Source organism: Mustelus asterias, chromosome 8, assembly GCF_964213995.1.
Source record: "Mustelus asterias chromosome 8, sMusAst1.hap1.1, whole genome shotgun sequence".
Classification (NCBI taxonomy): domain Eukaryota; kingdom Metazoa; phylum Chordata; class Chondrichthyes; order Carcharhiniformes; family Triakidae; genus Mustelus; species Mustelus asterias.
In genome coordinates, this window is record NC_135808.1 from 6629055 (window position 1) to 6655652 (window position 26598).

General features: G+C 48.1%; 1 protein-coding gene across 10 annotated transcripts in view; it reads left to right on the forward strand.

Moving 5' to 3' along the window:
• The window catches only part of LOC144496769 (histone-lysine N-methyltransferase EHMT2-like), a 99316-nt gene that overhangs the window by 48690 nt on the left and 24028 nt on the right, over positions 1–26598 (forward strand). For 8 of the 10 annotated variants that reach the window (XM_078217297.1, XM_078217292.1, XM_078217299.1 and 5 more), the window contains 9 exons: positions 1642–1824; positions 3302–3352; positions 3508–3590; positions 4465–4571; positions 6236–6358; positions 9250–9351; positions 10158–10262; positions 13642–13796; positions 17023–17190. In XM_078217297.1, coding sequence (XP_078073423.1) covers positions 1642–1824; positions 3302–3352; positions 3508–3590; positions 4465–4571; positions 6236–6358; positions 9250–9351; positions 10158–10262; positions 13642–13796; positions 17023–17190 — 1077 coding nt within the window. The remainder of the gene's footprint in view (positions 1–1641; positions 1825–3301; positions 3353–3507; positions 3591–4464; positions 4572–6235; positions 6359–9249; positions 9352–10157; positions 10263–13641; positions 13797–17022; positions 17191–26598) is intronic. The other 2 variants (XM_078217302.1, XM_078217298.1) reach the window with 1 other exon arrangement.

The following is a 26598-nucleotide window of genomic DNA, read 5'->3' on the forward strand; positions in this document are numbered from 1 at the left end:
ACAGCACTCTGTTGCCCATGTCCAAGCTCGTGCCAAGTCCCGTTCTGCTTGCTGACCAACGCAGTTCAACAATCCGTAATTTCCAAATTGTCTTCACCTTATTTTGAAATCCCTCTGTGGCCTTACCCTTTCTTGCCTCTGTAACTTCCTCCGAGTCTTGTCCCTTCCACAGCCCAGATTTTAACCCCTCCACTAATGGCGGCCATGCCTTCAGCTTCAAGGGTTCTGAATTTCCTTCCTAAATCTCTCCACCCCCTCTCAATCCTGCTATCCCCCTATCTAGCGTGCTCGTTTTAATTGACCTTTTTGACCATGTTTCTGGTTGCAGGTCCTAATGTCGCCTTGTGTGGTCTGGTGTCAAATTGGATAAACGTTCCAGTGAAGAGCTTTAGGGCATTTAACTAAGTTAAAGGTGCTATATAAATGCAAGTGGCTGTTGATGTATTAATGGACGTGGTATGATTGAAATTGCTTTAGATTTTTTAGTCAGACTGTTTCTGGTGTTTATAGCAAGAGGAATGGAATATTAAAGTAGGAAGGTTTTACTGCAACTGTACAGGGTCATGATGAGACCACAATATTGTGTACAGGTTTGGTTTCCTTATTTGAAAATTGATATAATAGCATTAGAAGCAGCACATGGGAGGTTCACTCGACTGGTACCTGGGATGAAGGGCTGATCTTACAAAGCAAGGTTGATCAGGTTGGGCCTATTCCCATTGGAGTTTGGAAGAATAAGAACAAGAGGTAATCTTATTGATACACACAAGATCCTTCTTTTTTTTATTCTTTCGTGGGACATGGACATGGTTGGCTAGCATTTATTGCCCATCATAATAAAAGCAAATTACTGCGGATGTTGGAATCTGAAACCAAAAGAGAAAATGCTGGAAAATCTCATCAGGTCTGGCAGCATCTTAAGATGCTTTATTGCCCATCCCTAGTTGCCCGAGGACAATTGAGAGTCAACCACATTGCTGTGGTTCTGGAGACACATGTAGGCCGGACCCAGGTGAGAATTTCTTCATCTGGAAATCCTTCCCTGAAGGACATTAGTGAACCAGATGGGTTTTTCCAACAATGGTTTCAATGGTCATCAGTAGATTCTTAATTCCAGATATTTTTATTGCCGTGGCGGGATTCGAACCCGGGTCCCCAGAACATTAGCTGAGTTTCTGGATTAATAGTCTAGCGATGATACCACTAGGCCATCGCCTCCCCAATTCCTGAGGGGAATTGACTGGGTAGATGTTGAGAGAATGTCCCTCCTTATGGAGAGACTCAGGCCAGGAGACACAGGTTTAGAATAAGTGGTCTTCCTTTTAAGATGGAGATGAGAGTTTTCTCCCCCTGGGGATGGATGGTTAGCCTGTGGAATTTCCTTCCCCAAAAAGCAGTGGAAGCTAGGTTACTGAATTTAATCAAGGGGGTCGAGCGGTATGGGGGTGCGTGAGGACAGGGAAAGTGGAGCTGAGGTCATAGCCAGATCATCGTATCAGATGGTGTAACAGGGTCACGTGGCCCTCCCGTGTTCCTGCATATCAGAGAGAATGAGTCTGCAGTATCGGAGTCAGGTTCTAGACTAGCTGCAGCTTCCCCCTTTCCCGCAGGGAGCCTTTTTAATGCCCTTTTTCCTCAAAGTGCCAGGATGAGCGGGAACGGAGAAGCCAAGAAGTCCAGCCTGGAACCCCCAGCGGACAATATCGACAGCTCGGGTCCCTCGATCGTCCTGCCGTCTGGAAAGACACTGTCGGCTGTCGGGCTTCCACCCGGACCTGGCAGAGAGGCCCTGGAGAAAGGGCTGGTTCTCCAGCAAACTGAAAGGTGAGTGGATCCGCCGGGAGCTCTGAGCAGGTATTCACACCCTCTGAAAGGTGAGGGGGTGGGGGGCATGAATCAAAGGGGGATGTCTGTGTGTGTGGTCTTGACAGATATTCCCATTCCCAGTGAAGTGATGATGTATCTTTCCTCTGGAACTGTTTCTTGCAGACAGTTTTACTGAGGCACATTCCCAAATATACAGCTTTGTTTCTTTCACTCCAAAGGTAGCATGGCTTCATGACATGGTGGCACAGTGGTTTGCACTGCTGCCTCACACCGGATTCGATTCCTGGCTTGGGTCACTGCCTGCGTAGAGTCTGCACGTTCTCCTCGATGTCTGCGTGGGTTTCCTCCGGGTGCTGAAGTTGCCTCCCACAGTCTGAAAGAGGTGCTGATTAGGTGCATTGGCCATGCTAAATTCTCCCTCAGTGTACCCAAACAGGCGCCAGATGGTGGTGACGAAGGGATTTTCACAGTAACGTCATTGCAGTGTTAATGTAGACACTAATAAATAAACTTTAAAATGAAGCTCTTGTGTTTTGCATCTCTGGCCAAGGGGCAATGTGTGACTCGTGCAGTGATCGTGCTACTCTTGCCGGTACTGTCCCTGAGCTGTCAGTGCTGTCCCTGAGCTGTCAGTGCTGTCCTGTCCCTGAACTGTCAGTGCTGTCCCTGAACTGTCAGTGCTGTCCTGTCCCTGAACTGTCAGTACTGTCCCTCAGCTGTCAGTGCTTCACCTTCCAGTATTGTATCTGAGCTGCTAGTGCTGCACCTGGCAGTGCTGCACCTGAACTTAGTGTCTCACCTGTGTATTCCACCTTCCAGTGCTGTACCTGAGCTGCCAGTGTCATACCTCCCATTAAGGTATCTCAGCTGCCGGGACTTCACCTGCCAGTGCCACACACGAGTGTTGTTCTGTACCTGCTAGTGCTGTGTCTGAGCTGCCAGTGCTGCACCGAGCAGTGTACCATTTGACCTAACTGGTGTGTGTCGGTGTTTATGGTCTACACAAGCTTCCTCCCATCCCTCTTCACCTCACCTTTCAGCAAATCCCTTCTATTCTCATCTGTTTATTTTTGCCCTAACCACATCTATACCATTTACTTCACCCACTCTCTGTGGTAGTGAGTTCCATAATCTCACCACACTCTGGGTAAAGAAGTTTTTTCCTGAACTTCCAATTGGAATTCTGGGGGATTTAAGGCCTTCTAGATTTGGCTTCAACTAGAAATATAATCTCTACATCTGTCCCAAAGAATCCTTTTATAATCTTGAAGAACCCAAATAGGTAATCTCTTTGACTTGGGTATAGGAGGCAGACTTCCCTGGCCAGCTGTGTGAGACAGACTTCCCTGGCCAGCTGTGTGAGACAGACTGCCCTGGCCAGCTGTGTGAGACAGACTGCCTTGGCCAGCTGTGCGAGACGGACTAACCTGACCATCTGTGAGAGACAGACTGACCTGATCCACTCTTCCCACAGCTCGCTCACGCTGATCAGGCTCCATACACAGGACAAAGCCTCCGATTCAGGGTAAGTATCTGAAAGAAGATCAAAAATTCCCGTCTCAAACCTTGGAGGGAACGGTGTTGCTATTCTCTGCTGTGTGACATTGACATTTTTTGAGCTGTTGGATTTTTACGGAGTGTTCAATCTCCCTCTCTCCCCTCCCTACCCAACCCCCGTAGGCGGAAGAAAATGCGATTCCACCCTCGACAGCTGTATCTCTGGGCCAAGCAGGGTGAGCTGCAGAAAGTGCTACTGATGCTGCGTAAGTTGTGTTTGGCCTGTTCATCCCTACACCTCGTTCTTTGTAGATGGACAGTGTCTGTTGCGACAATCTCAGTCGGGGAGGAAGAGTTGGGGGCTGGTGGTTAAAGATGTCATGAGCCTATGCTCCCTCATAGAACGTACAGCAGAAGGAAGGGAATTCAGGCCATCATGTCTGCTGTCTCCTTGGTCAAGCTTTTTTTATATTGGTCCATCAGATGTGGGTGTCGCTGGCGAGGCATTTGTTACCCGTCCCTACTTTGAAAGCCTGTATTAAATCGTCTCTTAACCTTCTCTGCTCGAAGAGAACACCTTCTAAAAACGGTGTGAATACCTCGTCCGAACACAGTTAAGTTCTACTGAGAGACATAACCCTGCGGCAGAGCTTACATTGTCACCAGAAGGTGGACAGATCTGGGCAGCAGTGAGAGGGGCGGGAGATTAGGAACTCTGTGACCGGGAACGGTGAGGTGCCGGTTGCTGCACTAACAGCCCAAAAGCATCCAAACTGCTGAAACTAGTTTGATTACCTTTCACCTTTTTGGTTGCCCTCTTCATCCCTGAGCCCTGGTTTGATCAGATGAAATACTCCGCTGTCAGGTTTAAATCCCTGGGGTGTGTGCGAGGCACGGCCTGTGTAACTGAGGCCTGTGACGATGGACGTTAGTGGGGGGGGAGTGGTGGAAGCGCCAGCAGCCAAAGCACTGAAAGATCCCACGGTAGTGTTTCTTTTATATCCTGGATATTCCACGGAACAGTTTAGGAGCCCAAAATGGGGAGAGAGTAGGATCTCACCTGGTGGCGAGTTGCCGGTTCACCGCTGCGTCTGGCCGCCTTAAATCTCTCCCCGCTTTTGTTGTTTCATCCCCTCCCAGTCGATGACCACGATCCTAATTTCCAAACCGACCAGCAGAGCCGACGTATGCCTCTACACGCAGCTGCCCAGAAAGGCTACTTGGAGATCTGCCACATCCTGCTGCAGGTAAGAGTTCCCAGTGGATTGTGTCTCAGAGGTGAGGGCAGCAGCTCAGGAGATCTGATGGAGCCGAGTTTGGAGGGTGGTCCATCGCTGGCCCTCGGAGTCCATTATAACCCAGGCCAGTCACGTCAGCTGCTGACTCCTCTTGGTTCTCAATGGGCTGCCTGCTATTGCTTGAGGGGCACCGGGCTCAGCTGATTTTATTGTTGTATATGTTCCACGAATATCCAAGAATGCAAGAAATAAGAGGAGTAGACCAGAGGACATGGCTGACCTTTCACCTCAACTCCATTTTCCTGCCCGGTTCCCTTACCCTGTGATTCCCCGAAAGACCAAAGATCTGTCTATCCCAGCTTTAGATCTGTTCAAGGATGGAGCATCCACAACCCTCTGGCATAGAGAAATCTAAGAATTCGCAACCCCTTGAGTGAAATAATTTCTCCTCGTTAAAATCTTGTGTTCTCTTCAAATGGACATCTTCATGGATTTGTTCATTTGTTGGTGCCAACTCCCTCCCAGAAAGTTGACCGTCATGGATCTCCAACTCTGTCTGTCCCGTGCTGCCCTTAGATATTCCACATGGGGTCAACTGCATCCGTCCATTTTCACCTCTGCTTCCCTTTCCTACGTTTAACATCAATCAGTCTTTGACTTGTCCGGGAAGAGGGGACGGCACGGTGGCACAGTGGTTAGCACTGCTGCCTCACAGCGCCAGGGGCCCAGGTTCAATTCCAGCCTCAGGTCACTGTCTGTGTGGAGTTTGCACATTCTTCCCGTGTCTGCGTGGATTTCCTCCGGTGCTCCGGTTTCCTCCCACAGTCCAAAAGATGTGTGGGTTAGGTTAATTGGCCATGCTAAATTGATGCTAGTGTCAGAAGGATTAGCAGGGTAAATACGTGGGGTTGCGGGAATGGGGCCTGGGTGGGATTGTGGTCGGTGCAGACTTGATGAGCCGAATGGCCTCCTTCTGCACTGTAGGGATTCCATGATTCAATGAGTAGATGGTGGAATCTTGCCGCTGTTGCGATTCGTGATTCCAGCACTGCAGACTTCAGGCGAATAGTTGGTTTCAAGATTCCAGTGTTCTGCAGTTTGACTGAGAAGCTGCTGTCTCTTTTACAGCTGTGGTTTCCCTGACCTCACCTGTTCAGCAATCGGAGAGAGAGAGTAACCGGCGAAGCTTACAGGGGTCTGTCTACCTCTTGTGTCACGCACGGACACACCCAACACTAGTTGACACTGACCAAGCTTTACAGCTGGCTTTTATTCCAGTCTTTGTATATTCCTGGAAGACACAAATCCACAAACTGGTCTGGGACATTGCTCGTAGAATATCATTCCTGCTGAGATGATAATTTGCTCCCATTAGCTCCACAGGAGGTGACAGTTTCAGTATGATTTTGGTGCTTTTGATGTGTCCTTGTCTGGAAACAGGGTGCGGTTCCTTTGTCTCGCTCCTGATTTCACCCCCCCAGCATTTCAGCCAGTGATTGAATTTACATCCTCAGCCATCTTTGGCTTGTATGTCCATTTTCAAAACCACAAGACTTATTCAATGGTTCACTGTGCCTGAACGTAATTCATGGTTTTCTACATCATCGTGACAAAACAAATAGTTTTAAAGCGGGGATGTGTAATGCTGTCTCCTTTCTCTCCTTTTGCCTCAGGCTGGTGCCACAGTTGACGTGTGCGACAAGCTCCAGAGAACGCCGCTGATGGAGGCCATCATGAACAACCATTACGACGTTGTTAAATTGCTGGCTAAGCACGGGGCATGCGTCTTCCACAAGGTGACTGTCCAGTGAGGGAGGCGGTGGGAGGATGTGTCTTCAAGCAGATCCTGGATTCTATTGTTTTAGTGCAATTTCCCCTCCAAGCCAAATGCATGGACTGCAACGGTTCAAGAAGTTGACTCACCATCACCTTTTGCTTTGGCACCTTTCAGTACTTTTTCTAATCAAAAAAGCCAATTTCAGTTGGTCCCAATCCTGGGCCCCACATGAGGGACAAACCAGATCCAAGCTGACATTGCATCCCATTTTGGGCTCGATCAAACAAAGAAACTAGAAGCAGGAGAAGGCCATTCGGCCCTTCGAGCCTTCCACGCCATTCATCTTGATCATGGCTGATCATCAAATTCAATATCCTGATCCCTCCTCCTCCCCCATATCTCTTGATCCCTTTAGCCTCAAGAGCTATATCTAATTCCTTCTTGAAATCACACAACGTTTTGGCCTCAACTATTTTCTGTGGTAGTGAATTCCATTCATTCATCACCCTCTAGTGAAGAAATTTCTCCCCACCTCAGTTCTAAATGTTTACCCCTTATCCTCAAACTATGACCCCCCCTAGTTCTGGACAAGATTCAAGCTGACAGGATGAGACGTTGCAACCCCTTCCTTGATCTAACGCTTCATCTTAACCAAAAGGCCAAGATGTCTTGAAAAACTACATCAAGTAAAGCCTTGGTTTAACCTCATTGGCTACCCTGATCCTTTACTCTACCCTAGCACAGGCAAACCACCATCGCAGCTGTCAGCACTCCCCAAGTGCAATGGGCTAACCTGGGCAGCCTCCTGCTTCACCATCACCTTGAGGGCGATTAGAGGTGGGCAGTAATTGCTGTCCTTGCCTGTAGCGCCCACTTCCCGTGAACCAACTGAAATAAATAGATCTCGCAAAGTTGTATTGAAAACGTTGGCCCACTTGACGTCTGGTTAGACCTTGATTCCACCGCCCCTCCCTTCATCAAGATTTGCAGAATGTTCAGCAAGTGACCATTCGGCCCAACAGGCCTGTGCTGTAACTCCTCCCATGTCCCCACAATCTCCCTTCTCATTTGTTAATCCACTTTTTGCACGGTCGTTAGATGAACTGCAATGTTATAAGAGATGGCAGTTGTCATGGTAACTGTTGTCACTAGTGTCTCGGGGGTTAAAGCAAGGGTCTTGTGATAAACATCCTGTTGTAGTTGTCAGGAATAGAATTGAATCATGGCATGGTTGTGGCACAGAAGGAGGCCGTTCAGCCCCGTCGTGTCCGTGCTAGCATCAGCAGTTTCACCCAGTGCCCTCCCCTGCCCTTTATAGAATCATCGAATCCCTACTGTGCAGAAGAAGGCCATTCGGCCCATCAAGTCTGTACGAACCACAATTCCACCAAGGCCCTATTCCCATAACCCCACACATTCACCCTGCTAATCCCCTGAAACCAGGGGCAATTTAGTATGGTCAACCAATCTAACACACATCTTTAGAGTGTGGGAGGAAACCCACGCAGACACGGGGAGAATGTGCAAACTCCACACAGACAGTGACCCAAGCAGGGAATTGAATCGGGGTCCCTGGCGTTGTGAGGCAGCAGTGCTAACCACTCTGCCGTTCTGCTGCCCCTTTACTGGTAGCCCTGCAAATATTTTCCTCTTCCGCTGCTTATCCAATTCCCTCTTGAATTGCCTGTATTGAACCTGCCTCCACCACACTCCCAGGCAGTGCATTCCAGATCCTTCACCACTCGCTGACTCAGGAAACAATTTCCTCATGTCACCTCTGGTTCTTTTGCCAATGATCTTAAATCTCTGCCTTTTGATTCTCGATCCTTCCACCCGTGAGAACGACTTCTCCCCATTAACTTTTTCTATATCCTCGTGATTTGTAATGTCTCGATCAAAGCTCCTCTCAACCGTATAAAAGCAAATTACTGCAGATGCTGGAATCTGAAACCAAAAGAGAAAATGCTGGAAAATCTCAGCAGATCTGGCAGCATCTGTAAAGCTTTGACAAAGGGTCATCTGGACTCGAATCGTCAGCTCTTTTCTCTCCTTACAGATGCTGCCTGACCTGCTGAGGTTTTCCAGCATTTTCTCTTTCGGCTGCTGTCAACCCCCCCTTTACTGCGGAAAACATCCGCATCTCCGCCAGTCCATCCACACGGCTGGAGGACCGAAGTCTCTTGTCCCTGGAAACATTCTCCTGAGACTTTTCTAAAGCCTTCACTTCTTTCCTGGTGTGCGCTGGCCGGAGCTGGGAGCAACATTCCAGTCGATCTCCAGATCACAATCCAAGTGTCTGGCGATCGCACGCTGAGCTCGTGAAAACCAGGGCCTTTCTGCCAGAGCTGGTGGGGGTAAGAGCCTCAGGAAAACCTCTTGCCCCGTTCTGCTGGCACTTACAACCAATGAGCAGAGTCTAGAACGAGGCGGTCATAGTTTGAGGATAAAGGGTAAACCTTTTAGGACTGAGGTGAGGAGAAATTTCTTCACCTATAGAGTGGTGAATGTCTGGAAGTCACGACTACAGAAAGTAGTTGAGGCCAAAACATTGTCTGATTTCAAGAAGAAATTAGATATAGCTCATGGGACGAAAGGGATCAAGGGATATGGGGGGAAGGTGGGATCAGGATATTGAATTTGATGATTAGCCATGGTCAAAATGAATGAAGGGCTGAATGGCCTCCTCCTGCTTCTAGTTTCTATGTTTCTGGAGCCTTCAAAGTGCAGTTTCCACTCCTGATCGGCCAGTCGTTTGTCTTGTTGCTGAGCATGGCATTTTGCCGTGCCCCAGTTGACTGCCGGGTTTTGCCCACACAGCAGCAACAGCGACCGCACGCCCGAGATATTTTGCTGGCTGTAAGGCACATTGGGACACCCCTGAAGTGAGATCTGCTGTTCTTTGTCTCTTAGGAATTAGACGCTTCCTCATGTTTGCACCACGCTGCCAAGAATGGGAGTGTCCAAATGGTGCAGTTCCTACTGGCTACTGGGCAAGTGGACTTGAACACACAGGTGAGACAATGCCTCCATATATACAGGGAGAGCGGGTTCTAGTCAAATGTAGCACGTTGTGCGTCCAAGCAGCACCTCCCACAGCCTCTGCCACCGACAAGAACAGATTCATCGGAGCACCACAAGTTTCCCCTCCAAGCCACACATGAGGGTCACTGGGTCAAAAGCCTGGAGCTCCCTCCTTCCCCTAACGGCATCTGCACCACAGGGACCGCTGTGGTTCAAGAAGGCAGCTCACTATCACCTTCTCGAGGGCAATTGGGGATGGGCAAGAAATGTTGTCCCAGCCAGTGAAGTCCATATCCCATGAAAAGCACACAAAATCAAATTTGAGGATTTAGGGTGGCACGGTGGTTAGCACCGCTGCCTCACAGCGCCAGGGTCCTGAGTTCAATTGCAGCCCCGGATCACTGTCTGTGTGGAGTTTGCACATTCTCCCCTGTCTGCGTGGGTTTCCTCCAGGTGCTCCGGTTTCCTCTCTCAGTCCAAAGATGTGCGGGTTAGGTGGATTGGCCATGCTAATTGCCCCTTAGTGTCAGGGGGACTAGGAGGGTAAATGTGTGGGGGTTGCAGGAATAGGGCCTGGGTGGGATTGTGGTCGGCACAGACTCGATTGACCAAATGGCCTCCTTCTGTACTGCAGGGATTCTATGATCAGAACAGTTCCTGCAATTTAAATGTAAGTTACACTCTGTAGATTTGTAAGTTCTGCACTTGAGTCCAATCCTCCTTCACAATGGTTTTCGATTTCTAACCGCAGTTACTTCATGTGGTTTTGACTTGTGTATCTCTCTCTCTCTGTGCAGGACAGTGGGGGTTGGACTCCGGTTATTTGGGCAGCAGAACACAAACACATTGAAATTATCAAACTGCTCCTGGGTCGAGGGGCCAACGTCACCTTGAAGGACAACGTGAGTAAACTGCTGGAGTCATTGATATCTCCGGGGAGTGAGGGGTTACTACCAAGGGGAGAGATCATAGAGGCAGTATCGACCCTGATATATCTCGAATAATTAAATGGTTTCAAGAAGGAGGTAGATATATTTTTGATTAAAAACAGGTTAAAGGGATATGGGGAACAGGGGGATTGGAGACCAGGGAGAGATCAACCATTATCTGATTGATCCAAAGATGTGCGGGTTAGGTTGATTGGCCAGGCTAAATTGACCCTAGTGGCAGGGGGATTAGCAGGGTAAATATGTGGGGTTACAGAAATAGGGTCTGGGTGGGATTGTGGTCGGTGCAGACTTGATGGGCCGAATGGCCTCCTTCTCCACTGTAGGGATTCTATGAATGGCGGAGCAGGCTCGGATGAATTTCCCTACTTCTACTCCCAATTCCTTCACATGAACCTTCAGCAGAACCAACAGCTTTCTTTCTCTGGACCCTCTTTGTAACGATGTGGAGATGCCGGCGTTGGACTGGGGTGAACACAGTAAGAAGTCTCACAACACCAGGTTAAAGTCCAACGTTGGACTTTAACCTGGTGTTGTGAGACTTCTTACCCTCTTTGTAACCCCAGGACCAGTTGAGTCTGCCCCAAGTAGCAAGCTAAATTTTAGGCCCTGTTTTCGGAAGCATTGCCTTGCAGTCAGCTGGACCAGAATCCACCATGAACCAGGTTGAAGGTCTTGTGTCTATGCAAGGGCAGAGCCGGGGATTACTCTTCCGAGTTTTCACCCTGTTTTCCATTGAGGAATTATCTCACCTGGACTTGCCCCGTTAGGGGCCCCGTTCCTTCCCTTTAATGTACGGGATTAGCCGTGTCTTCTTGGGTTGGAGATAGGAGCATGTTGCTCTAACAACATCACAAAGCCTTGTAAAACCACACACAGTCATCCAAATAAAGTCACGACATTGCTAATAGACGAGGTCAAGTGAGAGGCAGGTTACAATGCTCGTCATTGCAGTCATCGAGCTCAATTTCGCACAAATCTTTCGGCGAAACTGAGGGAATCAGGTGAGATGCTGGTTTTAGAGTTTTTTATGCATTCATGGGAAATGGGCGTCGCTGGCTGGCCAGCATTTATTGCCCATCCCGAGTTGCCCTTGAGAGGGCAGTTGAAAGTTAGCCACACTGCTGTGGCTCTGGAGTCACATGTAGGCCAGACCAGGTAAGGACGGCAAATTTTCTTCCCTAAAGGACATTAGTGAACCAGATTGTTTTTTCCGACAATCGACAATGGTTTCATGGTCATCAGTAGATTCTTAATTCCAGATGTATTTTACTGAATTCAAATTCCACCAACTGCCGTGGCGGGATTTGAACTTGGGCCCCAGGAACATTAGCTGAGCTTCTGGTTTTATAATAGTCCAGCGATATTACCACTCGGTCATCGCCTCCCAAGATAGCCTTGATCTTCCTCGCTGTTCATAAGATATAGGAGCAGAATTAGGCCATTCGGCCCATTGAGTCCGCTCCGCCGGATATGCTCCTCATCCCCATTTTCCTGCCTTTTCCCCATAACCCTTCTCCCCATTACCAATTAAAAATCTAACTCCTTCTTAAATTTACTCACTGTCCCAGCATCCACCGCACTTTGGGGTAGCGAATTCCACAGATTCACAAGCCTTTGGGAGAAGTAGTTTCTCCTCAACTCTGTTTTAAATTTGCTACCCCTTATCCTAAGACTATGACCTCTCGTCCTAGAATGTCCCACAAGAGGAAGCATCCGTTCCATGTCTACTTTATCCATACGTTTTATCATCTTGTATACCTCAATTTGATCTCCGCTCATTCCTCTAAATTCCAGAGAGTATCGGCCTAAACTGTTCAATCTCTCTTCATACGACAAACCCCTCATCTCTGGAATCAATCCAGTGAACCTCCTCTGAACTGCCTCCAATCCACTACATCTTTCCTCAAATAAGGGGACTAAAACTGTGCACAATACTCCAGGTGCGGCCTCACCAATGCCTTGTATAGTTGCAACAATACTTCCTTACCTTTATATTCTGTTCCTTTAGCTATAAATGCAACATTCCATTCACTTTCTTTATTATCTGCTATACCTGCATGCTAGTTTTCTGTGACTCCTGAACGAGGACACCCAGATCCCTCTGCACCGGAGCACCCCGAAGTTTCTCCCCATTTAGATATTAAGTCGTCTTCCCATTTTTCTGACCAAAATGCATGACCTCACACTTATCCACGTTAAACTCCCATTGGCACATTTTGGCCCACTCTCCTAACCTATCTATAGCCATTTGAAGTCTCAGTGAGTGCACAAGGATTGGGGGGTGGGATAAAAAATTGGCATTCTATCCCATTTCCAAGGATTGCCGCAGCAGTCAGTCTGCAGCCTGTTGTCAGGTGCACTGTGGTCGATCGGTGTGCGGCGACGGCATTCTAAATTCCACCCCAAACACGCACATGCGGAAACACGCATGCACACACGGATGAGTCTTTGAACTCGGATGCACTATTTTAGGGAAATTAGCAGTGGGGAGACATCTCCTCAGACAGAGGATTGCAGTATTGGGTAAAAACACAATCCCTAACCCTGTCCTGGATCTAGATTGGATCTCTGTGTCCGGGTGTGTTGGCAGCATACATCAGGCAACACATCGCCTCTATACTCAACTGCTGACCAAGTATATGTAGGTAGAGCATACACAAATGGACCGTGAGGTTTAAAATTGGAAACTTTGGGCGCAAAAGCACCAAGGTGTCCTTATCATAGAAACCCTACAGTGCAGAAGGAGGCCCTTCAGCCCATCGAGTGCACCGACCACAATCCCACCCAAGCCCTATCCCCACAACCCCATGCATTTACCCTTGTTAGTCCTCCTGACACTAAGGGGCAATTTAGCATGGCCAATCCACCTAACCCGCACATCTTTGGACTGTGGGAAGAAACCGGAGCACCCGGAGGAAACCCACACAGACACAGGGAGAACGTGCAAATTCCACACAGACAGTGACCCAAGCCGGGAATCGAACCAGGTCCCTGGCGCTGTGAGGCAGCAGTGCCAACCACTATGCCACCATGCTGCCCAAATTTATCAAGTTTTTGTGAGAATACTGTTTTAGTTAATGACTTCAAAATATGTTTCACAAAACCACACCTATCTACATGATATGTTTTTTAAAATTTGGGTCTCTGCCTCTCTATTTCTGTAACAGGGATGGATAAACTGGCTGGGCCGAAGGGGCTGTGTGCATGTGGCAAAGTTTTTATGCAATCTATGACTAAACTTCCTCCAAACAACTGTTCTCCTTCCCCTTTGCCTAAGTCTGACCTTTGCCCTCTGTGTATAACTGCACTATGTTGCCCCTTCCCCGGACAGGAGGAGAACATCTGTTTACACTGGGCAGCCTTCGCCGGCTCTTCCGACATCGCCGAGGTGCTTCTCAACGCCAGATGTGATCTACACGCGGTGAATATGCACGGAGACACCCCGCTACACATCGCAGCTCGCGAGAACTTCTACGACTGTGTCATGTATGTATTCACCTGCTTTGAAACGTATGTTTCACATTACAGCTTTTTGCCAGCTTCTTGCTGTAATCCATCCAAAACTCTGCTGGCCTGTGTCTTAACTTGTACCCTCCCTAACAGCACTGTGGGTGTACCTACACTGTAGCTCAGGACTGCAGCGATTCAAGAAGGCAGCTCACCACCACTTTCTCGAGGGCAATCGGGGATGGGCAATAAATTCTGGCCTAGCCAGCAACGCCCATTCCGTCCGCTCATCACCAACTCTCACCAACTTTCAAGATGCACCAGAGAAAGCATTCTTTCTAGTTGTATCACAGCTTGGTATGGCTCCTGCTCTGCCTAAGACCGCAAGAAACTACAAAAGGTCGTGAACGTAGCCCAATCCATCACGCAAACCCAGCCTCCCATCCACTGACTCTGTCTACACTTCCCACTGCCTCGGCAAAGCAGCCAGCATAATCAAAAGACCCCACGCACCCGGGACATTCCCTCTTCCACCTTCTGTCGGGAAAAAGATACAAAAGCCTGAGATCATGGACCAACCGATTCAAGAACAGCTTCTTCCCTGCTGCCATCAGACTTTTGAATGGACCTACCATACGTTAAGTTGATCTTTCTCTGCTGTAACACCCTCTCCTTTCCTTCTCTCCCATGTATTCTATGAACGGTATGTTTTATCTCTATAATGCACAAGAAAAAATGCTTTTCACTCTATCCCAATGCATGTGACAATAATAAATCAAATTTAAAAAATTACATTTCCAGGGGAAAAATAGAGAACCTTTTAAAAATAGCCTTGTTTTTAATCCTTATTCAGCTATTTATCAAAGGCAATCGCTGATTTGCCCTTTTAATGGCTCAAGAAAACTTGATTTTTTTCAAGTCTTTTATGGGATGTGGCCATCGCTGGCGAGCCGATCATTTCTCCCCCAATCCTAATTGCCCTTGAGAAGGTGGTGGTGAGCTGCCTTCTTGAACGGCTGCATTTCCTGAGATGTAGAGACACCCACAGTGCTGTCAGAGAGGCTATTCCAAAATTTTGACCCAACGACAGTGCAGGGACGGCCAATATGTTTCCAAGTCAGGATGGCGAGCGACTTGGAGGGGATCCTCCAGGTAATGGTGTTCCCAGGTGTCTGCTGCCCTTGTCCTTCTTAGATGGTAGTGGTCATGAGTTTGGAAGATGCTGTCTAAGGAGCCTTGATGTTGAGGTAGAAATGAATGATTCTGTTGGATGGGATGCTAATCAAGCAGCTTAAGGTGCCACATCCAGTCTGTTTTGTGCTAGTGAGGGTTTTGTTTTGTAACTTTGTTTGGCATTCGAAAGAGACGGGAGAGAGGCCAACATTGGGATAAGAGTCAGAAATTGCACTGCTGCGGTTTTGCATTTTGCCACCAGAGGGCATTGTTATTCACCTATTGCATCAATTCAGGTGAGACTGCGTTCAACATGTTTGTGTAACATACAGGTACACACACACACACCCTGCCTTAACAGAAACCATATAAATACTGTGGCTACAAGGGTAGGTCTAGGCTGGGAATTCTATGGTAATTACCTCGCCGCTTGACTCTCAAAGCTTGTCCACAGTCTGCAAGGTAAAAGTTAGGAGTATGATGGGATACTCTACACTTTCCTGGATGAGTGCAGCACCAACAGCACTCACTCAGCTCCACACCATTCAGGACAAAACAGCTCACTTGATTGGCACCCCATTCACCACCTTATACATTCAATCCCCCACCAGCAGCAGTGTGTACCATCTACAAGATGCAGTTCAGGAACTCGTCAAGGCCCCTTGGATATAACCTTCCAAATCCACCAACGCTGCCACCGAGAAGTACAACGGCAACAGACAGATGGGAGCACCACCACCTGGAGGTTCCCCTCCAAATCACTCACCATCCTGACTTGGAAATATATCACCGTTCCTTCACTGACACCGGGTCAAAATCTTGGAACTCCCTCCCTGACAGCACTGTGGGTGTAGCTACACCATGTGGATGGCAGCAGATCAAGAAGGCAGCTCACCACCAGCTTCTCAAGAATGGGCAATAAAGGCTGGGCGAGCTAGCATTGCCTATATCCCATAAATGAATAATGAAAAACATATTTCTGCACACACGACGCCCAGATATGCACACTCAGACATGCATGCATGTGCTCATGCACCAAATCAAACTCATAGAATCATATCATAGAATCCCTACAGTGCAGAAGGAGGCCATTCGGCCCATTGGGTCTGCACCGACTCTCTGACAGAGTACCTTACCCAGGCCATCTGCCCTACCCTATCCCTGCAACCTCACACGTTTATTTGATTTAATTTATTATTGTCACGTATTGAGATACAGTGAAAAGTATTGTTTCTTGTACGCTATATCAACAAAACACACCATACACAGAGTACATCGGGGAGAAGGAAAGGAGAGGGTGCAGAATGTAGAGTTACAGCCATAACTAGGGTGTAGAGATATACCATAGTCATAGAGTCATAGTTAGGGTGTTTATCATGGCTAATCCACCTAACCTACACACCTTGAGACACTAAGGGGCAATTTAGCATGGCTAATCCACCTAACCTACACACCTTGAGACACTAAGGGGCAATTTAGCATGGCTAATCCACCTAACCTACACACCTTGAGACACTAAGGGGCAATTTAGCATGGCTAATCCACCTAACCTGCACATCTTTTGACTGTGGGAGGAAACCAGAGCGTCCGGAGAACGTGCTATCTCCAAACAGTCACCCGGAATTGAACCTGGGTCCCTGGAGCAGTGAGGCAGCAGTGCTAACCACTGGACCACCGTGCCGTGAGGTGTTCAAAATGATTAAAGGATTTTGTAAGATAGATAGGGAGAAACTATTCCCACTGGTTAGAGAAAACAGACAAGCATTTAACCTTAAAATTCAAAGCTGCAGTAGGGGTGATGTCAGGGAGCGCTTCCTCACACTCAGGGCAGCGGAAAGCTGGAATTCTGTTGCTCAAACTGTTGGGGGAGGAGGTCACGTAAAAATTTCACAACTGAGATTGATTTTTTTTTTGTTCGGCAAAGGTAATCACAAGATGTGAAGCCAAGACAGACAAATGGGGTGAACACAGAACTACTTGAATGTTGGAATAGGCTCGGGGCGCTGAATGGCCTCCTCCTCTCCTGAGCCAGGGAAATGTTGGGCAAGAAGGGAATGGGAGTCACTTGCTGACTGAGTTCTGGTTTTTGCAGACTGTTCCTGTCCCGCGGAGCGGACATCGAGGTGAAGAATCGTGAGGGGGACAGCCCGCTGGATTGCTGTGTCATGAACTCCCAGGTCTGGTTCGCCCTCCAGCTCAACAAACGGCTGAAGCAAGGCATCATGAACCGAGCAGTTCGGACAGAGAAGATCGTCAGCAGGTGGGCATGTTTCTATACTAAAGCTTCAGGTCTTGGATACTCGCAGGAAAGGTACAATGTTCCTGCCATTACCCTTTGATTCTCTTGGTATGCAAGAATCTATTGATTCCTGTCTTCATAACCTGCTCTCTGGTGCTCAGTCTGGGTTCCGCCAGGATCATTCAGCTCCAGACCTTATTAAAGCCTTGATTCACAGTAAGAAGTCTCACAACACCAAGCTAAAGTCCAACAAGTTTATTCTGCAAACCCAGAGGGTTGTAAGGTAGGTGGAGAGAAACCATTCCCTCTGGTTAGAGAATACCGACAAACCCTTGGTTTACTCCAGTTTCCTCCCACAGTCACAAGATGTGCGGATTAGGTGGATTAGCCATGCTAAATTGCCCCTTAGTGTCTCAAGTTGTGTAGGTCAGGTGGATTAGCCATGATAAACACCCTAACTATGACTCTATGACTATGGTATATCTCTACACCCTAGTTATGACTAACTCTACATTCTGTACCCTCTCCTTGCCTTCGGCCCGATGTACTCTGTGTACAGTATGTTTTGTCAACATACAAACCCAGAGGGTTTGCAAATCTCACTAACTATCCTGGCTTGAGACAATTCACACATCTTTAACCTGTGATTAACCCTCTCTCCAGTCGCATTGTCTGTACCTGTAAAGACTTGATTACCTGTAAAGACTCGCATTCCAACCATTCTTCACATTCGAATCTGTAATTATCTTGGATTAAGAATCTGCTGATGGCCATGAAGCCATTATTATGTCGGAAGGGCGAGAATACAAGAGTAGGGATGTACTTCTGAGGCTGTGTAAGGCTCTGGTCAGACCCCATTTGGATTAATGTGAGCAGTTTTGGGCCCCATACCCACGGAAGGATGTGCTGGCCTTGGAAAGGGTCCAGAGGAGGTTTACAAGAATGATCCCTGGAATGGAGAGCTTGTATGAGGAACGGTTGAGGACTCTGGGTCTATACTCATAGAACATAGAACAGTACAGCACAGAACAGGTCCTTCGGCCCGCGATGTTGTGCCGAGCTTTATCTGAAACCAAGGTCAAGCTATCCCACTCCCTATCATCCTGGTGTGCTCCATGTGCCTATCCAATAACTGCTTAAAGGTTCCTAAAGTGTCTGACTCCACTATCACTGCAGGCAGTCCATTCCACACCCCAACCACTCTCTGCGTAAAGAACCTACCTCTGATATCCTTCCTGTATCTCCCACCACGAACCCTATAGTTATGCCCCCTTGTAATAGCTCCATCCACCCGAGGAAATAGTCTTTGAACGTTCACTCTATCTATCCCCTTCATCATTTTATAAACCTCGATTAAGTCTCCCCTCAGCCTCCTCTGCTCCAGAGAGAACAGCCCTAGCTCCCTCAACCTTTCCTCATAAGACCTACCCTCCAAACCAGGCAGCATCCTGGTAAATCTCCTCTGCACTCTTTCCAGCGCTTCCACATCCTTCTTATAGTGAGGTGACCTGAACTGCACACACTATTCCAAATGTGGTCTCACCAAGGTCCTGTACAGTTGCAGCATAACCCCACGGCTCTTAAACTCCAACCCCCTGTTAATAAAAGCTAACACACTATAGGCCTTCTTCACAGCTCTATCCACTTGAGTGGCAACCTTTAGAGATCTGTGGATATGAACCCCAAGATCTCTCTGTTCCTCCACAGTCTTCAGAACCCTACCTTTGACCCTGTAATCCACATTTAAATTAGTCCTACCAAAATGAATCACCTCACATTTATCAGGGTTAAACTCCATTTGCCATTTTTCAGCCCAGCTTTGCATCCTATCTATGTCTCTTTGCAGCCTACAACAGCCCTCCACCTCATCCACTACTCCACCAATCTTGGTGTCATCAGCAAATTTACTGATCCACCCTTCAGCCCCCTCCTCTAAGTCATTAATAAAAATCACAAAGAGCAGAGGACCAAGCACTGATCCCTGTGGCACTCCGCTAGCAACCTGCCTCCAATCCGAAAATTTTCCATCGACCACCACCCTCTGTCTTCGATCAGACAGCCAGTTACCTATCCAATCGGCCAACTTTCTCTCTATCCCACACCTCCTCACTTTCATCATAAGCCGACCATGGGGGACCTTATCAAACGCCTTACTAAAATCCATGTATATGACATCAACTGCCCTACCTTCATCAACACACTTAGTTACCTCCTCAAAAAATTCAATCAAATTTGTGAGGCACGACTTGCCCTTCACAAATCCGTGCTGACTATCCCGGATTAATCCGCATCTTTCTAAATGGTCGTAAATCCCATCTCTAAGGACCTTTTCCATCAATTTACCAACCACCGAAGTAAGACTAACCGGTCTATAATTACCAGGGTCAGTTCTATTCCCTTTCTTAAACAGAGGAACAACATTCGCCATTCTCCAGTCCTCTGGCACCATCCCCGTGGACAGCGAGGACCCAAAGATCAAAGCCAAAGGCTCTGCAATCTCATCTCTTGACTCCCATAGAATCCTAGGATACATTTAATCAGGCCCAGGGGACTTATCGACCTTCAGTTTATTCAAAACTACCAGGACATCCTCCCTCCGAACATCTATTTCCTCCAGCCTATTAGCCTGTAACACCTTCTCTTCCTCAAAAACATGGCCCCTCTCCTTGGTGAACACTGAAGAAAAGTATTCATTCATCACCTCGCCTATCTCTACTGACTCCATACACAAGTTCCCACTACTGTCCTTGACCGGCCCTAACCTCACCCTGGTCATTCTTTTATTCCTCATATAAGAGTAAAAAGCCTTGGGGTTTTCCTTGATCCGACCCGCCAAGGACTTCTCGTGTCCCCTCCTAGCTCTCCTAAGTTCCGGGGCGGCACGGTAGCACAGTGGTTAGCACTGCTGCTTCACAGCTCCAGGGTCCTGGGTTCGATTCCCGGCTCGGGTCACTGTCTGTGTGGAGTTTGCACATTCTCCTCGTGTCTGCGTGGGTTTCCTCCGGGTGCTCCGGTTTCCTCCCACAGTCCAAAGATGTGCGGGTTAGGTTAATTGGCCATGCTAAAAATTGCCCCTTAGAGTCCTGGGATGCGTAGATTAGAGGGATTAGCGGTTAAAAATATGTAGAGATATCTGGGTGGGATTGTGGTCGGTGCAGACTCGATGGGCCGAATGGCCTCTTTCTGTACTGTAGGGTTTCTATTCTATTCTTCTATTTTTCAGCTCATTCCGTGCTAACTTGTAACCCTCAATCGAGCCATCTGAACCTTGTTTCCTCATCCCTACATAAGCTTCCCACTTCCTTTCCACAAGACATTCCACCTCTTTCGTGAACCATGGTTCCCTCACTCGACCATTTCCTCCCTGCCTGACAGGGACATACCTATCAAGGACATCCAGTATTTGTTCCTTGAAAAAGTTCCACTTTTCATTAGTTCCTTTCTCTGACAGTTTCTGTTCCCAATTTATGCCCCCTAATTCTTGCCGAATCGCATCATAATTACCTCTCCCCCAATTGTAAACCTTGCCCTGCCGTACGGCCCTATCCCTCTCCATTGCAATAACAAAAGACACCGAATTGTGGTCACTACCTCCAAAGTGCTCTCCCACAACCAAATCTAACACTTGGCCCGGTTCATTTCCCAGTACCAAATCCAATGTGGCCTCACCTCTTGTCGGCCTATCCACATATTGTGTCAGGAAACCCTCCTGCACCACTGCACAAAAACTGCCCCATCCGAACTATTTGACCTACAAAGGTTCCAATCAATATTTGGAAAGTTAAAGTCCCCCATGACAACTACCCTGTGACCCCTACACATATCCATAATCTGCTTAGCAATTTCTTCCTCCACATCTCTATTACTATTTGGGGGCCTATAGTAAACTCCTAACAACTTTCTAACCTCAGCCCATATTACCTCAGTGTGCAGATCCCCCTCGAAGTGCCTTTCCGCAGCCGTTAAACTATCCTTGATTAACAATGCCACTCCTCCACCTCTTTTACCAGCTTCCCTACACTTAGTGAAACATCTATACCCCGGAACGTCCAACAACCATTCCTGTCCTTGTTCTCCCCACGTCTCCGTAATGGCCACAACATCATAGTCCCAAGTACCAATCCACGCCCCAAGTTCATCTACCTTGTTCCGGATGCTCCTTGCATTGAAGTAGACACACTTCAACTCACCTTCCTGTCTACCGGTACCCACCCTTGACCCTGATACCTTCCCCAATACCTCACCACCCTCACTGACTTCTGGACTACAACTCTTTTTCCCACTCCCCTGACAAATTAGTTTAAACCCCCCTGAAGAGCCGTAACAAATGTCCCTCCTAGGATATTGGTGCCCCTCTGGTTCAGGTGCACCCCGTCCTGTTTGTACAGGTCCCACCTTCCCCAGAATGTGTTCCAATTATCCACGTATCTGAAACCTTCCCTCCTACACCATCCCTGCAACCACATGTTTAACTGCACTCTCTCCCTGTTCCTCAACTCGCTATCACGTGGCACCGGCAACGTACCAGAGATGACCACATGTTTTGTCTTGGCTCTCAGCTTCCAGCCCAGCTCCAGAAATTCCTGCTTTAAATCCCCGTCCCTTCTCTTACCTATGTCATTGGTACCAATGTGTACCACGACTTGTGACTGTTTCCCCTCCCCCTTCAGAATCCGGAAAACACGGTCTGAGACGTCACGGACCTTGGCATCCGGTAGGCAACATACCATCCGTGAGTCTCTTTTGCTGCCACAGAACCTCCCATCTATCCCTCTAACTAACGAGTCCCCAATAACTATTGCCCTCCCGCTCTGCCCCTTACCCTCCCGAGCCACAGAGACGGACACAGTGCTGGAGATCCTCTCACTGCGGCTCACCACTGGTATGTCATCCCCCTCAACCATATCCAAAGCGGAATACTTGTTGCTAAGGGGAACGACCACCGGGGATCCCTGCACGGACTGCTTCCTCCCAGCCCCTCTCACCGTCACCCATCTGTTTTCATTCCTCGGAGTAACTGTATTCCTAAAGCTTCTGTCTATGGCCACCTCTGCGTCCCTGATGATCCTAAGTTCATCCAACTCCAGCTCCAGTTCCCTAACACGGTTTTGGAGGAGCTGCAGATGGGTGCACTTCCCACAGGTGTAATCAGCAGGGACACTGTCGTCGTCCCTCACCTCAAACATAGTGCAAGAGGAACATAGCACTGCCTGCACACCCATCCCCTCTAGATACCTTGCCAGTACCAGGTAGAAACAGCAAAAATGAATTAAACTCACCCCTGCTCGCCCTTTCTGCCTAAGCCCTGTGAGCCAAAGCCTTATAGCTCACACACTGCTTCCCACTCACTCCCCTGCCCACTCCCGACGCTGCCCGCTGTATCCTGCAGCATACCTTTTATACTTCGCCGCTTAAAAAACCCTTCCCAGACTCCTTAGCAGCCCACTTCCAGTTTTCACTTTAAACTTAAAATACTTCTGCAAAAGTAAAGGCCAAAAAAAAACACACACTAGCTGACTAATTAAATAAATAAACAATTCAATTAATCTCTCACCAGCACTGCTGCCTCCAATCACTCCCTCTCAGCTTGCTCCAGTGGAACATTAAGCCGTTGGAGTTTAGAAGGATGAGGGGGGATCTTATTGAAACTTACAGGATATTGCGAGGCCTGGATAGGGTGGACGTGGAGAGGATGTTTCCACTAGTAGGAAAAACTAGAACCAGAGGGCATAACCTCAGGCTAAAAGGACGATCCTTTAAAACAGAGATGAGGAGGAATTTCTTCAGCCAGAGAGTGGTGAATCTGTGATGCACCATCAATCGAGCAAAGACTAGTTTGTATGCAAGAACAAATAGGCTTTTATTAGCAAAAGACTTGGAGCACACACCCATGCCGATGAACTGGTCCAGAGACTGAGGCAGGGGGTGGGGAGCAGTCACCTTCATACCTGGACCGGAGGTGGTGGGGGGGGGGGGGTGGGAGGAGTCCTGGGCTGTGGAGGCCAGGTATTGAGTGTCTTTAAGACAGAGATAGATAGGTTCTTGATTAATAAGGGGATCAGGGGTTATGGGGAAAAGGCAGGAGAATGGGGATGAGAAAAATATCAGCCATGATTGAATGGCAGAGCAGACTCGATGGGCCGAGTGGCCTAATTCTGCTCCTATGTCTTATGGTCTTATTATCAGTTGTTGTAAAAGCCCCATCTGGTTCACTTATGTCCTTTAGGGAAGGAAACCTGCCATCCTTACCTGGTCTGGCCTACATGTAACTCCAGAGCCACAGCAATGTGGTTGACACTTAACTGCCCTTTATACTGGCCTGGCAAACCACCCGGTTTAAGGGCAATTAGGGATGAGCAAGAAATGCTGGTCCAGTCAGCGAACCCCACATCCCATGAATGAAGGAAAAAATGACCCAGTCTTGACATTTCATTCACTCCCATTGCTTATCTAATGTTGTGCAAGCTGAGGAAGAAAGATATTTGATTTATATCATAACCTCAGAATGTGTCAAAGCACTTTCCAGTCAATAACATGTAGTTTGCTGTTGTAATGCAGGGAAGTCAGCAGTTAATCTCCACACTCCCGCAGGCAGCCGTGTGGTAATGACCAGTTTGAAACTTTGGCTGGGAGGTAAATTGACCCACGGCACAGCCGGGGATAATGCCCCTGCCCTTCTTCAAAGCAGTGCCGTGGGATCCTTTACTCCCACCTGAGAGGGCAAGCATGGCCCGGGCTTAATGTCCCACCTGAAAGACAGTGCAGCACTCCCTCGTTACTGCAGCGGCAGTATCAGCCGAGGTTTTGTGTTGGAATCTCAAGTGGGATGTGTTAAGTTAAGTTTATTTATGAGTCGCAAGTAGGCTTACATTAACACTGCAATGGACATCTGGCATGTGGGAGTCTTTTAAGGAACAGTTGTTAGGGCTGCAGGATAGACATGTGCCTGTAAAAAAGGACAGGAAGGGTAGGATTCAAGAACCGTGGATAACCAGGGAAATTGAGGGATTGGTCAAAAAGAAAAGAGAGGCGTATGTTAGGTCCAGGCAGCTAAAAACGGAGGGAGCTCTGGAGGAGTACAAAGAAAGTAGGAAAGAACTCAAACGAGGAATTAGAAGGGCAAAAGGGGGTCACGAAATGTCCTTGGCGGACAGGATTCAGGAGAATCCCAAGGCATTTTATTCATACGTTTGGTACAAAAGGGTTGTCAGGGGAAAAATCGGACCTCTCAGGGACAAAAGTGGGGAATTATGCTTAGAGCCCAAAGAAGTAGGGGAGATCCTAAATGAATACTTTGCGTCGGTATTCACAAAGGAGAGGGATGTGTTGACTGCGTGTCTCGGAGGGGAGTGTTGACCCGTTAGAGAAAATCTCCATTACAAGGGAGGAAGTGTTAGGTTTTTTAGGGAATATAAAGACTGACAAATCCTCAGGGCCTGATGGAATCTATCCAAGGCTGCTCAGGGAGACGAGAGATGAAATCGCTGGGCCTCTGACGCAAATCTTTGTCTCGTCACTGGACACAGGTGAGGTCCCAGAGGATTGGAGGATAGCTAATGTGGTCCCGTTATTTAAGAAGGGTAGGAAGGATAACCCGGGAAGTTATAGGCCAGTAAGCTTGACGTCCGTGGTAGGGAAGTTGTTGGAGAGGATTCTTAGAGATAGGATGTATGCGCATTTAGAAAGGAATAAACTCATTAACGATAGTCAGCATGGTTTTGTGAGAGGGAGGTCATGCCTCACTAACCTGGTGGAGTTTTTTGAAGAAGTGACTAGAATGGTTGACGAGGGAAGGGCCGTGGATGTCGTCTATATGGACTTTAGTAAGGCGTTTGATAAAGTCCCTCATGGTAGGTTGGTGCAAAAGGTTGGAACTCATGGGATAAAGGGGGAGGTGGCTCGATGGCTGGAGAACTGGCTTGGTCACAGAAGACAGAGGGTGGTAGTGGAAGAGTCTCTTTCCGGCTGGATGCCTGTGACTAGTGGTGTTCCGCAGGGCTCTGTATTGGGACCTCTGCTGTTTGTGATTTATATAAACGATCTGGAAGAAGGTGTAACTGGGGTGATCAGTAAATTTGCGGACGACACGAAAATGGCTGGACTTGCAGATAGTGAGGAACATTGTCAGAGGCTACAGAAGGATATAGATAGGCTGGAAATTTGGACAAAGAAAGGGCAGATGGAGTTCAATCCAGATGAATGCGAAGTGATGCATTTTGGTAGAACTAACGTACGGGGGAGCTATACGATAAATGGCAGAACCATAAAGGGTGTAGATACGCAGAGGGACCTGGGTGTGCAAGTCCACAGATCCTTGAAGGTGACGTCACAGATGGAGAAGATAGTGAATAAGGCATATGGCATGCTTGCCTTTATAGGACGGGGCAAAGAGTATAAAAGTTGGGGTCTGATGTTGCGGTTGTATAGAACGTTGGTTCGGCTGCATTTGGAATACTGCGCCCAGTTCTGGTCGCCACACTACCGGAAGGACGTGGAGGCTTTAGAGAGAGTACAGAGGAGGTTTACCAGGATGTTGCCTGGTATGGAAGGGCTTACTTATGAGGAGAGATTGGGTAAACTTGGGGTAAACAGAGAGCTTGGCGAAAATAGGGATTTAGAAGAGTATACGGCTTGTAGGAAGGGACTAAAGAAGGAAATTAGGAGAGCCAGAAGGGGTCACGAGAAGGCTCTGGCAGGTAGGATTAAGGAGAACCCCAAGGCGTTCTATAAATATGTGAAGAGTAAAAGGATGAGACGTGAAGGAATAGGGCCTATAAAAGGTGAAGGCGGGAAAGTCTGTACGGAACCAGTAGAAATGGCAGAGGTGCTCAATGAGTATTTTGCCTCGGTTTTCACAGAGGAGAAAGACCTGGATGGATGTACTGCGGGCGTGCGGTGGACTGAAAGGATTGAGTATGTGGACTTTAAGAAAGAGGTTGTGCTGGAATCTTTGAATGGCATCAAGATAGATAAGTCGCCGGGTCCGGATGGGATGTACCCCAGGTTACTGTGGGCGGCGAGGGAAGAGATTGCAGAGCCTCTGGCGATGGTCTTTGCGTCGTCGATGGAGACGGGAGAGGTGCCAGAGGATTGCAGGATTGCGGATGTGGTTCCTATTTTCAAGAAGGGGAATAGGGATAGACCAGGTAATTACCGACCGGTGAGTCTAACCTCAGTGGTTGGTAAACTGATGGAGAAGATCCTGAGGGACAGGATATGTGAGCATTTAGAGAGGTTTAGTATGCTCAAGAATACTCAGCATGGCTTTGTCAAAGGCAGATCGTGTCTTACGAGCCTGGTGGAGTTCTTCGAAAATGTGACTAAACACATTGACGAAGGGAAGGCGGTAGATGTGGTTTATATGGATTTTAGCAAGGCGTTCGATAAGGTCCCCCATGCAAGGCTTCTGGAAAAAGTGAGCGGGCATGG